This window comes from Peromyscus maniculatus, chromosome 1 (assembly GCF_049852395.1).
Source record: "Peromyscus maniculatus bairdii isolate BWxNUB_F1_BW_parent chromosome 1, HU_Pman_BW_mat_3.1, whole genome shotgun sequence".
NCBI classification, from domain to species: Eukaryota; Metazoa; Chordata; class Mammalia; order Rodentia; family Cricetidae; genus Peromyscus; species Peromyscus maniculatus.
Window position 1 is genome coordinate 25,599,180 of NC_134852.1, and position 17,183 is coordinate 25,616,362.

Below are 17,183 nucleotides of genomic sequence, written 5' to 3' on the forward strand. Positions count from 1 at the left end.
TGGGATGAAGTGTTCTGAAAACCTGACTAACACCGGGTGTGCAAGCACACACTTTATTTTTTTTTTTTTTTTTTTTTTTTTTTTAGAAAACAATGGTTTTAATAAATTCACAATAGAATGGTATACATGAATTTAGGGAAAGCAAACAATATCATGAAAATCCTCCAGATCACATGAGTAAATCTTATATACACTGATGACATAAGACATTTTATACACCACTTCTCAAACATTTAAGTCCATCAGTACTTGTTTTGAACCCATTATGATGCAGGATACTAACACGGGGACATTTAGTCAGTTCCTTGCTGTGTTGTGTTGGTACAGAATGACATCTAAAAAACCATTGTGTTAGCTCTGGAGAAAAAGGCTCAGTGGGTAAGAGCACTGGCTGCTTGTCCAGAGGGTCTGGGTTCAATTCCCAGCACCCACGTGCAGTTCACAACTGCCTTTAACTCCTGTTTCAGGAAACCCAACACCTTCACACAGACATACATGCAGGAAAAACACATTAAATGAAATTTAAAAATATTTTTTAAAATATCCTCCCATCCCGGGGGAGTGGTGGCACACACCTTAGATCACAGCAGTTGGAAGGCTAAAGAAGTTATATCTCTGAGTTTGGGGCCAGCCTGCTCACAGAGTGACTTCCACAACACCCAGAGCCACACAGAGAAATACTGTCTCAAAAAAACAAAAACAAACAAAAAAATGTAAAAAGCATCACTATAGTCTTGTAGGAGAAAATGGTATATAGCCTGCATCACAGATGTATGGGTTTCTGTCCTAATATGTTGTTTGTTTTGTTTGCAGTTTTCAATTGACCTAAATGAGTCTTCAAAATGGATTCTTTTAGGACATGTGTACAGCCATTAAGCAATGGTGAGAAGAGATCCACATTCTTCTGTTGCTCTTTAGATGTTCTAACTAACTAGCACTCTGATGCCTTTTTCAACAGCCACTCAAAAAGCTCATTTCGCATGTAAAAAAAAATGTATCCAGTGAAGCACACACTTTAATTTCAGCATTTGGGAAGCGGGTTTGAGGTTTTTATCTGGGAAGAGGACACAGGGAGAAGAATCAGGAGCTAAAGGCCAGCCTGGGCTATGACACTGTCTCAAAAATTTTTTTTAGCTAGGCAGTGGTGTACACCTTGAATCCTAGCTCCCCAGCGGGCGGAGGCAGATGGCTCTGAGCTCGATCCCTGCCTGGTCTACATAGTGAGTTTCAGGCTATCCAGTGCTACATAGTGAGATCCTGTCTTTTAAAAAAAATAATATTTTGACTAAACAGGGCCTGGAGAGATGGCTCAGAGGTTAAGAGTACTACTGTCTGCTCTTCCAGAGGTCCCAAGTTCAATTCCAGCACCCACATGGCAGCTCACAACTGTAACTCCAGTTCCAGGGAATCCAGTGCCCTTTCAGACATATATGCAGGGAAAATACCAATGCACATTAAAAAAATAAAAATAAATTTGGGTGGGAGAAAGTATATTTTGACTAAACACACTAAACATTTCAATGCCAAAGACAAGTTTAGGCTTCACTGAACTCAAATCATTTGGGATCACTGAGCTGGTAAGAAGGCTTAGGAGGTACGGGAACCAGTTGCAAAGACAGACGACCTGAGTTCTATCCCTGGGACCCACCTGATGGAAGGACAGAACTGATTCCTGCCAGCTGCATACCACCCCAACGTGTATACGCAAATACAATGTAAAACACTTAAATATACATATTGGGTTGGGAATTTAGCTCAGTGGTAGAGCGCTTGCCTAGCAAGCACAAGGCCCTGGGTTCAATCCTCAGCTCAAAAAAAAAACTTAAAGGGGGCTGGAGAGATGGTTCAGGGCTTGAGAGCACTGGTTGCTCTTCAGAGGACAGGTTCCAAACCCAGCACCCACGTGGCCGGCCAGCCACTCCCAATCGTCTATAACTCCAGTTCGAGGGGATGCCACACGCTCTTCTGACCTCTGTGGTCACGACACATGTTTACACACTCACACAGACATACGTGTAAATAAAGGGTAGAGACGGCTCCACAACTAAGCACTTGCTGTGTTTGCAGAGGGCTGGGATTACATCCCAGCACTCAATCATTTGTGGCTCCCTAGGGGCTTGGATGTCCTCTCCTGCCCTCCGTGGGTACCAAGCACTTGGGGTGCACATACACACATACATGAAGGCAAAACACTTTACACTTTTGCGTTTATCACTTTATATATGAAGTAATCTGTTTATGTTAGTGGGGCTGGAGAGATGGCTCAGCAGTTAGGAGAACTGGCTGCTGCTCTTCCGGAGGGCCTGGGTTCCATTTCTAGCACCCCCTAAGGTGGTCCGCAGCCATCTGTTAGACAATATAAGCCTGGTCCCTGGATCCCAGTGAAGGTGGGAAGAGGACTGACCTCACAAAGTTGTCTTCTCATCTCCACACTTCCACAGTAAATTTTTTTTTTTTTAATATTTTTTGAGACAAGGTCTCACTATGTACTCCTGACTGACTTGGAGCTCACAGAGATCCATCTGCCTCTGTCTCCTGAGTGATGGAATTAAAAGCAAGCACCACTACACTCAGCTCTACTTAAAATTTTATCGTTAAAAATCACCATTGATCCTGGCTGGCTTGGTGACGTCTGTACTAGGGCATTTTGGATAAAATGAATAATGTATTACCTTGGGAAAAATTCATGAACCTGTGCTTGTAAAAATTAGTGCATTTTGTTCTGTGTTCTACTTAAAAATCCTGTACCGGGGCTGGGAGATGCTCAGTGGTAGAGCCCCTGCCTAGAATCCCCCAGTGAGGGGCTGGGGGTGTGGCTCAGTGGTAGAGCCCCTACCTAGAATCCCCCAGTGAGGGGCTGGGGGTGTGGCTCAGTGGTAGAACCCCTGCCTAGAATCCCCCAGTGAGGGCCTGGGGGTGTCGCTCAGTGGTAGAGCCCCTGCCTAGAATCCCCCAGTGAGGGGCTGGGGTGTGGCTCAGTGGTAGAGCCCCTGCCTAGAATCCTCCAGTGAGGGGCTGGGGGTGTGGCTCAGTGGTAGAGCCCCTACCTAGAATCCCCCAGTGAGGGCCTGGGGGTGTGGCTCAGTGGTAGAGCCCCTGCCTAGAATCCCCCAGTGAGGGGCTGGGGTGTGGCTCAGTGGTAGAGCCCCTCTAATACAAGGTTGTTGGCTTCATCCCCAGCATTGGGGGTATGGGTCTTGTACAACTTCTAGAAAGTTCATATACCACTGTGACTTCTGTCTGCTCTCACTATCCAAGTATTTCCCATACAATAAATTGCTCTCTCTTTTAGGATTATTTTTTCTTTTCTTTCTTTTTTTTTAAGATGGCGTCTCTCTATGTAGCGCTAGCTGGCCTTGAACTAGCAGAGATCTGCCCACCTCTGCTTCCATGCCCAGCCTATGATTCATTTTTATGTGTATCTGTGTCTGTGTGAATGTATACCATGTGTGTTCATAACTGCAGAGGATATTCCGGAGCTGGAGTTACATATAAGTGTGTGTGAGCACTCTGATGTGGGTGCTGGGAACCAAACCCATGTCTTTTGTAAGCACAGCAAATATTTTTTTTGGGGGGAGGGGGAGGAGCTTTAGACAGTGTTTCTCTGAGAAGCAGTCCTGGCTGTGCTGGAACTCATTTTGTACACCAGGCTGGCCTTGAACTCTGCCTCCTGAGTGCTGGGATTAAGGCGTGCGCCACCACTGCCTGGCACAATCAGCAAATATTAACTGCCTGAGCTGTCTTGTCATCTCTCCAGCCTTCCCAAATTTTGTGATTTTTTTTTTGTATTTTTAGATTTATTTATTTTCTGTGCATGAATATTCTGCCTGTGTGCACGTATGTACGCCATGTGCATGCCTGCTGCCCGCAGAGGTCAGAAGAGGCATTGGGGCCCCTGGAACTGGAGTTATGGATGGTTGTAAGTCTCCATGTTGTTTCTGGGAGCTGAACCTGGATCCTCTGCAAGAGCAACACGTGTTTGTAACTGCTGAACCACCTCTGCACCCTCCATTGAGGATTTTTTTTTTTTTTTTTTGAGGTAGGGTTTCCTATGTATCCCGGGCTGACCTCAAACAAAGCAATCCTCCTGCCTCAGCATCCCCCAGTGGTGGAATTAAGGTATCGACCAGTCACCTGGCTTTGATTTGCCCTTTTAGTTTTCTTTCTCTGGGAAACCTAAAATCTGCTGTGTCACTCAGTCTTGCTGTTCTTGGGGGGCTACTCACCTATTTAGCCCATGCTGGCCAGAAGCTCCAGATCTATGGCTTCAGCCTCCCGAGTGCCCGGATTACAGGTGTGTGCTCCATGCCCAGCTGTGCTGCTGTTAAGGCGTGTGTGTGTGTGTGTGTGTGTGTGTGTGTGTGTGTGTGTGTGTGTGCAGGCTGTGACCCCTGCATGTCTAGTGTGTTAGACAGAGCTGCTGTCCTCCCCTCCCTAGGTCGCTCTGTTGACTGGTTCCATTTTCCTGGGTTTTCCACCACTGGGTCTTAGGATGGAGGGATCTTGAGTCTGTCCAGCATGGTTTTGGACATTCCTTCCCCGCGGTCATTATGGTTCATACCTGACTCCACGCCCCATCCTGTGGTACACACAGACAGTGCTGATGAGTTTGATGTGGAAGCTGTGTGGAACTGGGCTTTTAAATGCTTTCTCAGTTAGGTCCTGATCCTTATTGTGTTGCAGTAAAAGTGTAAGAGCCTTTTAACAGAGCTAGGTATGGCCCATGTGCCTGCAGTCCCAGCACGTGGGAGGCAGCGGCAGAAGGCTCCCCAGTACATGGGTACCCTGGGCTACCAAGAGAAAGCTGCTGCTGCAGAAACACTAGCAATCGGAAGGCTGAGCCAGGAGGATTGCGGTGAGTTTGAGGCCAGCCTTGGCTATAGAGTGAGACTCTGTCTCAAACCAACCAACAAAAACCATGGGGGGGGGGGAGCATGGCTAGAGAGATGGCTCAGTGGTTAAGAACATTGGCAGCTCTTGCAGAGGACTTGAGTTTGGTTCCCAGCACCCACACGGCAGCTCATAGACATCAGTAAATCCAGTTCCAAGGGATCTGGGCTCTGTTCTGGCCTCTGCAGGCACCCCCCCCCATACACACACACACACACACACACACACACACACACACACACGCAGTGCCCATATATACACACATAAAGTCTTTATAAAGCCCAAATAACCTAGGGGCAGTGATGTGGCTCAGGGGGTACAGGCACTTACTGCTAAGACTGATGATCTGAGTTCCGTTCCAAGGACCCACAGAATGAAGGGCAGAACCAACTCCTGCACATTGTCCTCTGATGGCACTACCCCCCAACTGCATGCGTGTGTGCGAGAGAGTGTGTGTGTGTATGTATACGTGGTAGTACGTGCATACTGAACTATAACCTCAGTACTTGGGAGGTGGAGGCAGGAGGGTCAGGAGGGCTAGGCCTCACACAGTGAGTTCTAGGCCAGCCTAAGCTACATCAGACCTTGCCTCAGAAGAGGAGTAGGCAGGGATGCAGCTCAGATGGCAGCCGCTGCTTCTGGAGTAGCATGCACGTGGTCCTGGGTTCAATCCCAAGATTGAGTTCTGTGACATGTGGACAATAACTTTACATCCGTGGGTTCAAACTGTTGAGGCATAGTAGGCTCTTTTTTCCCTTCTCTTCCTCCCTCCCTCCCTCCCTCCCGGCCCCCCCTCTTCCTTCCTTCCTTCCTTGGGAGATAGGTTCCAGCTATGTATCCCAGGTTGGTTTTGAACTTTCCATCCTCTTGAGTGCTAGGGTTACAGATGTCCACTGCTATGCTTGGCTCAGTGGCCTTCCTTCCTTCCTTCCTTCCTTCCTTCCTTCCTTCCTTCCTTCCTTCCTTCCTTCCTTCCTTCCTTCCTTCCTTCCTTTTTATTTTGTCCTGGACGGTGTCCCGTTTAACCCAAGCTTGCCTGGTACTTTGTAGCTGAGGCTGACCTTGAATTTCTGCCTCTCCTATCTCCACCTGAGTGCTAGGATTACAGCCATGTGACACTGTGCCCGGTTTTATGTGGCACTGGGGACCAAACCCAGGGCATTCATATCTCATACTCAAGCTACCACACACCACATTTTCCTGCTCTGGAAAGAACTCCACACCCGGCTCCTGTCACCTCCCACACTGGCCGCTTCCCTGGTCCACCTGACCCTTGACTTCTGAGACTTCCCTACCTCAGCGCTCTCCGGGTTGAGTTATTCCCCATATGTCCACAAGAGGGCATCAGTTCCTACTTCTGGGAGCTCCCATTCCCGCTCAGAGGTGTCTCATCAGGCGCGGTTCATAGCCCTCGAGACCTCTGCAGCAACCCCCTTCACCAGTTTATTCCACCCACCCACCCCCACACACTCCAGCCACACTGGTCTCTCTTTTTGTTGGTTTGGATGTGTTTTTTTTTTTTTTTGTTGTTGTTGTTTTCTTTTTTCTTTCTCTTTTTTTTTGAGACAGGGTTTCTTTTGTGTAGCCTTGGCCTCGAACTCACAGAGATCTGCCTGCTTCTGCCTCCCAAGTGCTGGAATTAAAGGCGTGCGCCACCACCACCCAGCGGATTTGTTTTTTGAGACAAATGCTCACTCCATAGTCCTAGCTGGCCTGAAACTCTAGGCCTCAGCATCCCTCCAGCTTTTGTTATTTCTTTCTTTAAATTTTTTTTTTTACAGTATCTATTACTTATTATTTGACAATTTCTTAAGGGTATACCATATATATTGACCATATCCATCCATCTTTGACTCCCATCACCTCTTCTTCTTCCTCTTCCTCCTCCTCCTATTTCTTCTTCTTCTTCTTCTTCTTCTTCTTCTTCTTCTTCTTCTTCTTCTTCTTCTTCTTCTTCTTCTTCTTCTTCTTCTTCTGGTTCTTCGAGACAGGGTTTCTCTATGTAGCCCTGGCTCCTGGCTGCCCTGGAACTTGCTCTGTAGATCAGGCTGGGCTATAGATCATCTGAGTTCAATCCCCAGGACCCACAGAATGTGAGTTCAAGGCTAGCTTGGTCTACAGAATGAGTTGCAGGAACAGCCAAGGTTGTTATATAGATGTTGTCTCAACACCCCCAAGTGTGTTTATATATATGTGTGCATACATGTTTGTGGGCATGCACATGCAGATATGTGTACAATGTATATGTGTGAATATGTCAGTTTTCTCCCTACACTATGTGGGGTCTGGGGATCGAACTCGGGTCTCAGGCTCGGTGGCAAGCCCCCTGACCTGGTCTTGCCTGCTAGTTATTTCTTGCTTATGCCAGGCTGGCTCTTGCCCCAGAGCCTTTTCTCTGGCTGGTCCTTCCCCTAGACACCTTTGGCCCAAATCTCTACTTGGATCTTTCTTCATCTCTTTCAAATCTTTGTCCAAATGTCATCTCAGCAAGGTCTTCTCTGAGGATCTTTAATCCAATCCTCACCCCCATCCCATGCATCCCTTACCCACCCATTACCTATTCTAGTCACTTGGTTTCTGTTTTAATTTTTTTACACTTATTGATTTTTGTGCATGTGGCATGCATTCCGAGGTCAGAGGACAAATCCCAGTTCTCTCCTTCTGGTCCTGTTTTTTTTTTTTTTTTTTTTTTTTTTTTTTTTTGAGACAGGGTCTTGCTTTGTAGCCTAGACTAGCTGAGAACTCAACGTGTAGCCCAGGCTGGCCTGGAAGTTTTTATGTAGTCAAGGTTGCCCTTGAGCTCCTGCTTCTTCTGTCTCTCCTTCCTTAAGTGCTGTGGGTTGAGCCTAAGACCTTCTGCATGCTAAGCAAGCGCTCTGCCGCTCAGCCACTGACTACAGTCCCGGCCAAAAGGCTAGGCATTTGTAATATGTAGATGTGTGCGCCCCCTGCCCCCACTTCCTGACACCCCAGGCGCTTGTCTGACCCTGATACTAAAGGAGCAGCTCCAAATGTGCTGGAAGATGTGTAGAGGCCAATTGCCAAGTGCCGTGGGCAACAAGATTTTCTGAGGTGATGGGCAGGCCCTGGCCAAGTCTCTGATGAAAGCCGACACAAGCTTCCCTCATTCTACATGGGTGTTGCACTTCCTGGAAAATCCAGAGGCGGTTAGAGCCTCACAGAGGGCCTCGTGTTTACAATGGAGACTTCAATGTGGGGCGTAGATCAATAGTATTTTTGCCTGCGTGGAAGGCTAACATTTAGTTGGTCTGATCTGGATGTATAGGTTATTCAAATGTAGAAACAATTTCTCTTCTGGCTGATAATTAGTTGGTGAAGTAGTAAATTTACACAGTCTTTATTAATTTACTGGGGAAGGGCATGCATGCTTCTTCACCATGTGGGGCCTGGGGACCAACTCAGGCTGTCAGGCTTGGCAACAGGTTGTTTTTACCTGCTGAGCCTTCTTACCGACATTATAATTATTATTTTATTGTATTGTATGGGAGAGGGTTTGCTCAGCTGTGACCTCAGGATGTCCTTCAATAGCTTCTTTACCTAGCCGAGTGTGCTGGTGCACTCACAACACTCGGGAGGCAGAGGCAGGTGGATCTGAGTTCGAGGCCAGCCTGGTCTACAGAGTGAGTTCTAGGACAGCCAGGGCTACACAGAGAAACTCTGTCTCAGAAGAACAAAACAAAACAAACAAAAGCCCTAACTTCATGACCGAAAGCAGTTTGGGGAGAAAAGGGCTGATTTCATCTTAGAACTCTCAGGTCACAATCTGTCACTGAAGGACGTCAGCGCAGGAACAGAGGCGGGCACTGAGGCAGGGGCCACGGAGGAGTGCTGCTTACTGGCTTGCTCTCTATGGCTTGCTCAGCCTGCTTTCTTTCTTCTTCCTTTTCTTTTTGATTGAGACAGGGTTTCTCTGTGTAGTCCTGGCTATCCTGGAGCTTGCTACGTGGACCAGGCTGACCTCGAACTCACAGAGATCCTCCTGCCTCTGCCTCCCTAGTGCTGGAACTAAGGGAGTGCACCACTATGCTTTGCCTGATCGTTAGTTTGTTTTGAAACATGGTCACTTGTAGCCCAGGCTGGCCTGGAACTCTCCATGTAGTTGATGATGGCCTTGAAGTCCTGCTCCCCCTGCCTCCACCTCTCAAGGGCTGAGGCTGTAGGCAGACACCACCACTTCTGGGGGTTTCCTTTAGTTTGGTTGAGATGGGGTCTTGCTGTGTTGAAGGCTGGCCTTGAACTCCTGGGCTGGAAATACTCCAGCCTCAGCCTCCTAAATAGCCGAGATCCCAAACACATACAGCTGTGTTGGCATCCCGTGCTTTAATAGTTAGCTAGTACTATTTTGTGGTACAGGTGATCAAGCCTGGGGCCTGTGCAGACTAGATGAACCCGTGTGCTACATCCCTATCCCTTTGTTTTTTAAATCAGGACCAGAGTGCAGGGGCACCTATCTATAACCAGCGCCTGGGAGACTGAGGCAGGAGAATTACACATTGCAGGCCAGCCTGGGATCCACAACGAGGACAGACCTTGGGTCAAGGGACAACAACAAAAATCCTCCGTTGGGCCAGACGTTTTGGTACACACCTGCCATCCCAGCACTCCAGAGTCGGAGGCAGGAGGATCCTAAGCTTGAAGCCAGCCTAGGCTACAAAGTTAGACCCTGTCTCAAACCCCTGCTCCTCCCAATAAAATAAATGGAGGCGGGGAGAGCACACATCCAGGAAGTGTGTGGAACAAATCCTTGAAGCAAGAAAACAAAAGGCTTTGTTCATCTTGGATTTTTTAATTTTAAAGTAACATAATTTAAGCCTTATTGAACAATATACAGCCTGGTAATAGTGGTTTGAACATGATTTATATGCATAATCAGATAGGGAAAGTTATTTTTAACCTGTTAAATGGCGCACTGCAAGGCCCCACTTGGGTACTATTTCTGGAGCGGGACGTAAGGAGGGCCTTGAAATGATGGACTGAACTCGAGTCTCCTATTGGCTACTTTGGCCTCAGTTATCCTCCCTGGAAAATGGAGGATACTAGCAGCTGTCAATTAAGGGGGTAGGAGTGAGGATAAATCCATTCGTGCGTATGCCTGGGCCCCAGGAAGCACTCTGTAGCTGTGAGCTGTGGCAAAGGTTTACCCCTCCTGGCAAGTGGGGGAGGAAGCAGGTGCAGAGGACTGAAAGAGGTAATAAATACGTCAGCCGGGATCCAAACCAGAGCCCGCTAGTCTTCCAGGTGCACGAAGGGGTTAGAAGCAGCAGCTACATCAGGCAGCGCAAGGAGGAGGGGAGGTGGCCAGGGCGGTCCCACCACCCAGAGCCCCTCCAAGATGGCTATGGAGCAGAGAAGACGGAGCGGGGCAGATGCGCCCTCCAGTGGAGGAAGCAAACACCGCAGCCAAGGATCCTGAGGGTTCTAGACACCAAGGGAGGTATTCAGTAACTGAGAGGAAACGGGCAGAAAGCAAGACTGGTCCGGGGCCTCCTAAGTTGTACGTGGTAGACTGAGGCTGGCTGGTCTGTCCTCCGGACCTCACTTTCCAAGGGCCTAGGGCTCTGGAATACAGGGCAGAGACTGTGCGAAGCCCCGAGGATGGGCTCTAATCCCTGGGCCTGTCCATCAAAGGCCGCCACTTTCCTCCATTACTAGGATGGGCTAGGAGATCTGCGCACACAGCCCAGCTCATGGTTTAAGAATATGTATGTTGCTTCAATCTTCGGCAGGGTTCCTGCCAAAGCTGGACTTTTCCTGTGGGCTCCCTCAAGTCTTCTTTGGCAAGTTCACCTCTTTTTTTTCTCCAGTGCGCAGCCTCACCGGCCAATCAAACAAGCTTATCCGGATCCACAGGACCTCCAAAGGCAAAGAACAGCTTCCTGTAGCCTGCTGTGCTCAGGCACCAGACACAAGCACCAGGGTTTCAGCCACCTGTCAAGCTTAAGAGTGCAGGGTTGGGGTACTCAGGGTTCTCGATGACGCCGGGCCCGAACTTGAGTTCCAGAAAGCGGCGGTAGTTGTTAGGGGCCTGTGCCATGAAGCCGGCGAACGGCAGGGAGATTAGCGGCTGCAGGAAGTGCTCCGGGAACTCCACATCCTGCCGGTGGTCCAGCCACGTGTCCTTGGTCATGACGCCATTGCGGGGGTAGAAGGGCCACAGGTCCACGTGCAGGTGGTTGCTCTCGCTGTACTGCACTCGGAAGAAGTCGCCCTCCACCGCCTTCTCCCACACGAAGCCGCGTTCGTCCACTACTGAGCCAGCCTCGGCGCCCCGCAGCTGCTCGCAGTTGCCCACGTCCTCCAGGTAGATGCCCAGGTCTACGTCGTAGTCCCAGGGGATAATGTCGCCGTGGCGGGCTGCACCCAGCAATGAGCCGCCCTCCAGCCAGTAGCGCACGCCTGCCGCCTCCAGCACGCCCACCACGTAGCGGGCAGTCTCGCGCAGCGCGCGCAGGCAGCAGGGCGGTGTCCAGCGTCCCTCGTACAGGTAGGAGGGTGTGTCGCCCGCCACTGTCCCGAAGCAGCGCGCGCTCTCCTTACTGCAGCCGAACCACTCGAGCCGCCCGCCCTCCCAGCTCACCAGGCGGATGCCCAGTGTGCGCAGTAGCGCCGCCCTCCGCGAGCGCCCCTCGCGCTCCGCCTTCCAGCGCGCGTGGGCCGTGGCCAGCGGAGGTTGGCGCGCTGCGGCGAAGGTCAAGTCCAGCAGCTGCACTGTCCAGCCCCGTAGGGCGGTCTGCAGGAAGAGGCCGGTGGCCAGAGGCCGCGCCAGGGGCACCGAGAGGTTGAAGAGGTCTCGGGAGCGCAGCAGCAGCACAGCATCACCATCTAGGGCGTCGCAGCGGGGCGCGCTGGGCGCTGGACCATAGCGCGCAGTCCACTCCCGCAGGCTGACGTTCAGTGCTAGGCACCGCGCAGGGTTGGCGGTAGCGACCGGGGCGGCTACTAGGCGCGCGCTGCTCCCCCGGAGCGCCTCCACCATACGCTCCAGGTGGCCTGGTGACTCGACCCGCGCTCCGTCAGGCACCAGGGCCACGAACTCGGTGGCCACGTATGTCTCTGGGCGCGAGGCCGCGGCTGGCCGGTCCAGGGCCGGCTGGAGCAACGCCAGGCGAACGTTGGGGATGCGAGGCAAGGCCAGGGGTGGGTAAGGGAGCGTGTCCGCCGCCACCACTACCGGCTGGGCTGGGTCCTGCTGCAGGAAGGAATCCACCAGCTCTGGCACCGCGTTGTCAAAGGCCTCAAACTCCCGAATCAGGACGGTGACTCGGGGACCAGTGACAGGAGTACGGCGGAGGCCCCGTGCCCGGGAGTTTCTGGGTTGGTGTTGTAGCCACGACACATAAAAGAAGACTAGGAGGTTGAGGATGATGGCGGCTGCCAGGGCAGCCCAGCAGCGGGTGAGCCGCATGGGGCCCGATGTCAGACCCTAGCGGGGACGTCCAAGGCATCCTGGGGAGATAGGATGAAAAGGGAGACTGGAGCAGGTTGTCGGCAGGCCCCTCCCTCAAACCTTCAACCCCTCTTCCTGGATCTGATCTCAGCACTTGCCCTCCAGGACTTCCTAGGTTGGACAGCTGATCTTTCTGCAGCTACCTCCCATTGTTGAGTTTACTGATGTGGGACACCACATAGGTGTAAATGTACCACCTAGCTGTGTGTGCAAGGCTGGTTAAGATGATATATTTGATGTCATGTGTATTTGATCACATTTTTTTAAAAGCAGTAGTCCAAGCCGGGCAGTGGTGACACACGCCTTTAATCCCTGCTCTAGGGAGGCAGAGGCAGGCAGATCTCTGTGAATTCGAGCCCAGGCTGGTCTACAGAGTGAGTTCCAGGACAGGCACAAAGCTACACAGAGAAACCCTGTCTCGGAAAACAAAACAAAACAAAACAGCCCTAAGAAAAGCAGAAGCAGGATGGAGAGTTCAAGGAGAGCATCGGCTACATAGTAAGACTTTCTGCCTCAAGAGACAAAACAAAAACCCAAAAGCAGGAAGAGGAGGAGGAGTAAAGAGGCAACAGCTGCTGCCCTTTAACCCCTGCACTCAGGAGGCAGAGAGAGGAAGGTGGATCTCCATAAGTTCAAAGCCAGTCTGGTTTACATAGCGAATTCCAGGATAGCCAGGGTTACAGGCCCTGCTTTTATTTTTATTTTAAAGAGGGCTGGGGTCATGGCTTAGCAATAGAAGCCTAGCCTGGAATTCACCATCAAGGAGTCCACCAAGGGTATGGCTTTTAGTGGCATAATTGCACAGCATTAAAATGTTTCATCCCCAGTACAGTAAGGAAGAGGGGGGAAATCCCAATCAAACAAACACAAAACAGGGCTGGAGAGATGGTTCAGCAGTGAGGAGCACTGGTTGCTCTTCCAGAGTCCTGGAATTCGATTCCCGGCACTCACAAGGCTGCTCACAACTGTCTGTAACTCCAGTTCCAGGGGCTCTGGTGCCCTCTTCTGGCCTCCATGGGCACCAGGCATGCATGTAGTTAGTACACAGACATGCAGGCAGGCAAAACACTCAAACACTTAAATAAAAATAAAGCGAGGAAGCTGAGGCACAGAGAGGTGAAGTCACTTGCTCAAAGTTACACAGCAGAGAAGAGGAACATGGGACATGATGCAAGAAGCTAGTTCTGGAATCCTACTTCAAACCAGTATACCAAAGGGCACAGTGGTACTCACTTTTTTTTTTTTTTTTTTGGTTTTTCGAGACAGGGTTTCTCTGTGTAGTTTTGGTGCGTTTCCTCGATCTCGCTTTGTAGGCCAGGCTGGCCTCGAACTCACAGAGATCCGCCTGGCTCTGCCTCCCGAGTGCTGTGATTAAAGGCGTGCGCCACCACCGCCCAGCTGTGGTACTCACTTTTAATCCCAGTATTCTAGAGGCAGAATCAAGGGGATCTCTATGAGTTTGAGGCCAGCCTGGTGTACACAATGAGACCTTGTAACACACACACACACACACAACTGAAAAACCCTAGTAAATCATCTTGCTTTGTGAGATGGGATCTCACTGTGTATTGAAGGCTGGCTTTGAACTAAGAAGCTCTTGCCCTTCTGACTGCTAGGATTACAGGCATATGCCACTATGTCCACCCAACTCTGATTCTTTTCTTTTTGCAATCAATCACATAGCCCAATTCTTTCACTACATCTCTTCCAGAGCTGACAGACAGGTGCTTGAGAAGCTGAATATGCCACATGACTTACCAACTGAAGTCAGTATATCAAGTGGGTACTTACCAAGTACTCTGTGCCAGGCTGTTTTTGAGACAGGGTCTCAATGTGGGCCAGGCTGACTTGAATTAGGGTATATAGCTGAGGATGATTCTACCTAACAAGGGCTGGGCTGGGGTTACAGGGATGCACCACCATCTTCCACAAGCACTCTACCAGCTAAACTACGTCCTCAGCCCCAACCCCAATCCCAACCCCGGCCGGTGTTCAGAGATCTGTGTTCTGTGGTCCCGAGAAGACAGGCAAACCAAAACAACTTAGGTAGGAGACCAGCAGGGGGCATTAGTGAGTAACACAGGGACTGAACTAGGAGGAGTGGTCAGGGAAGGGAGAGGGAAGCTGAATCTTACTGGCTTTCCATCCCCCCCCCCCAACATTTTATATGCTAGAAGTGGTGTGGAGTCACAGCTCTTGGGAGGTGGAGGCAGGAACACTAAAAATTCAAGGTCATCCTTGGCCACTGCTTGAGTTTGAGGCCAGCCTGGGCTACGTGAGACTGTCAGAAAAATTCCAAACCAACAAAAAACAACAACAAAACAGTGCATAAAGTCTGAGATGGCCCAGCAGGTAAAAGTGCTTGACACCAAGTCTGACCTGAATTTGATTTCCAGGACCCACACAATAGAAGGAACGAATCAACTCCAGCAAGTTGTCCCCCGACCTCTTACACATGTACATGCACACAATATAAATATGTGATGTTTTTAAAGTGTATGCAAGTGGATCACTTGGATTTGGCCTGAGCCTAGTCACCCAGGTAGGTACCAAAAGGAGGTCTATTCAGGAAAGCCTTTAAGGACACAGAAAGGGAGTATCTTTGTGATTCTTGTGACGTCGAGGGGACTGCTTACCTCCCTAGGTTTCAGGCTGAGGGTGATCAAGGAGGGTGGCTCCACCTTGAGTCATCTGCTCTGCTGAGGGAGGAACCAGAAAACATCAAATGAGCCAACTCCATGCAACAAAGTGCAATTTTATCCTACCCACAAAAGAAGGCGAGGACTCTTTTTTCCTGTTTGAAGTCCATAAGCTGGGTTACCACTTCAATTGTCTCAGGAGTGGGGTAGATGGGTAGAAGGTGTATCAGTTATCAGATCTAACTATCCTTCCATGATGGTGTCCAAGGGCAGACGTGACAGCAGCTGTTACCATGACAACCTCTTCCCTAGACACATACACCCTTTGGAGATAATCCTAAAACATCCCCTATCTTTCTGGATCACTAGAAGGTGGGAGATTGCCCTGTTATAGTAACCAGGGCATGGCTTTGACTGTTTCTCATCTCCCTGGAAATGGTCCAGGCCCTGTAACCATAGCAACTGTCCCACAGCAGCACTTCTCCTCTAAATAAAAACACCTGGTTGGTTTGTCCATGGACCTCCCATATGGGAAGGGGAGATGGTTACCATGGTAATGCCAACTGGGTTGGCTGGGGGAGGGGTGGGGCTGAGGCATTCTTCTTAGAGGAATGTCTTTGGGGCTGGGTTCTTCTCTACCTGAGCACTAGGTGAGGAGAGGTTGCCATAGTAACTGATGAGGATAGGGTCAGAAGAACCACCAGGGACTTGGGTTACCTTAGCAACCTCCTCCCGGTGCAATCAATGATAGTAGAGGTTCGGGGCTCCACATACGCAAAATGGGAGGGGGCTGGAAGAGGCCTCCAGGTTGGAAAGGGTTGCTATGACAACAGACTTGGTCAGGGCTCAGGACGGATCTCACTCCCCAAAGCACCCCAGGTCGTCTATTTCTCCCCCCCCCCTTAATGAGTGAAAGTGATGGGGGGGTTGGTATTTGCATCTGGAGGGGGGAAAGAGGACACTGGGGAGAAGGCAGAAAGAAGTCCCGTTCGGTCTCACTCCTGCAAGGGGGACAATGGCGAGGGGCCCTAGGTCCCTTGCGTAAGTGGAGGCAGCCCCTACCCCCTCTCCCTCCCCGATCCGCACCCCGGAGCGCACACCATCGGGGGGGGGGGGGTCGACCCCCAACCCGGGGTGGGCGAGGCGCGCGCCCAGCTCCCGCGCTCGCCTCCGTTCCCCTCGCCCGTCCGGAGCGGGAGCGCGCGCGCGCGCGGGCACGCGAGGTGGGGGTGTGAATGTGTGTGTGTGAGGCTGCGCGTCCGCGCAGGCGCGCGAGGCACGGCGGGCGCGCGGGCCGGCCCCGGGGCCTCCATGATGGAGGAGCGAGCGGCCGCCGCGGTCGCCTCGGCCGCCTCCTCCTGCCGCCCTCTGGGCTCGGGCACGGCTCCCACTCCGACAGCGGCGGCCCCGGCCTCCAGCCCGGCGCCTGGGCCCGGCCCGGTAGGGAAAGGAGGCGGCGGCAGCGGCAGCGGCGGCGGCGGCGGCAGCCCGGGCCCCACGGCGGCGGGTCCGGAGCCCCTCAGCCTGCCTGGGATCCTGCACTTTATCCAGCACGAGTGGGCACGCTTCGAAGCCGAGAAGGCCCGCTGGGAGGCCGAGCGCGCCGAGCTGCAGGTGAGCGCCGCCGCCGCTGCCCTCCCGCGTCTCCTGCGCCCCCCGCCCCGGCCCCGGCCCCGGCCCCGGCCTCGCCTCACCCGCCGCCGCCGCCGCCGCCGTCGCCATCTTGGAGCAATGGCCGCCGGGACGGCCGGGAGGGGGCGGGCGGGGACGGCGACGGGCCGGCGGCGGGGTCCCCGGGGCCTCGGGGCGGGACGCGGGACGCGGGCCCGGGCCGGCCAGAGGAACCGAGCCGGGGCGGAGCGGGCTGGGGGCAGCCCCGAGGGGGAGGGACGGGCCCGGGCCGGGGGTAGAGGGTGCCTGAGCGACGCGAGTCCGGGGCCCTCGGGGACGGGGCGCGCTGAGAACGTGGGTGGGTGGGGGTCTGCGTGAATACAAACGCCTCGTACCCCGATCCTAACCAGATGCCAGCTGTCAGGGTGGGATGGGCGAGCTGCCTTTTGGGGTGGCACCCTCTTGACACTCACTGGATGCCCGGAGTGGAGGAGGAGAAAGTCTGGAGAGCTGGGATGGGTACCTTGGGGGGAGTGTCCGGCCTGGAGGAATTGAAAAGTGGCAGCGTGAGGACT

At 52.1% G+C, this 17,183-nt stretch overlaps 2 protein-coding genes across 7 annotated transcripts in view; one reads left to right on the plus strand and one right to left on the minus strand.

Moving 5' to 3' along the window:
* Positions 1-9,677: 9,677 nt before the first annotated feature.
* Positions 9,678-16,749, minus strand: Fkrp (fukutin related protein). 2 transcript variants are annotated; one of them, XM_076565945.1, is made up of 3 exons: positions 16,692-16,749; positions 14,995-15,057; positions 9,678-12,357 (listed from the first exon to the last, which is right to left on the minus strand). In XM_076565945.1, the coding sequence occupies exon 3, from the start codon at positions 12,314-12,316 to the stop codon at positions 10,832-10,834; it is 1,485 nt and encodes a 494-aa protein (XP_076422060.1). In that variant the 5' UTR covers positions 12,317-12,357; positions 14,995-15,057; positions 16,692-16,749; the 3' UTR covers positions 9,678-10,831. The 2 variants fall into 2 exon arrangements, with proteins under 2 accessions (XP_076422060.1, XP_006991533.1); XM_006991471.4 differs by lacking the exon at positions 16,692-16,749 and adding an exon at positions 15,715-16,064.
* Strn4 (striatin 4) overlaps positions 11,927-17,183 on the plus strand; it is a 29,035-nt gene continuing 23,778 nt past the window's right edge. For 2 of the 5 annotated variants that reach the window (XM_076564682.1, XM_076564734.1), the window contains exon 1: positions 16,283-16,611. In XM_076564682.1, the coding sequence (XP_076420797.1) occupies positions 16,309-16,611 (303 nt within the window). In that variant the 5' untranslated portion in view covers positions 16,283-16,308. Of the gene's footprint in view, positions 12,306-14,754; positions 14,901-16,282; positions 16,612-17,183 lie in introns of those variants that run through there. The other 3 variants (XM_076564861.1, XM_042271201.2, XM_042271203.2) reach the window with 3 other exon arrangements.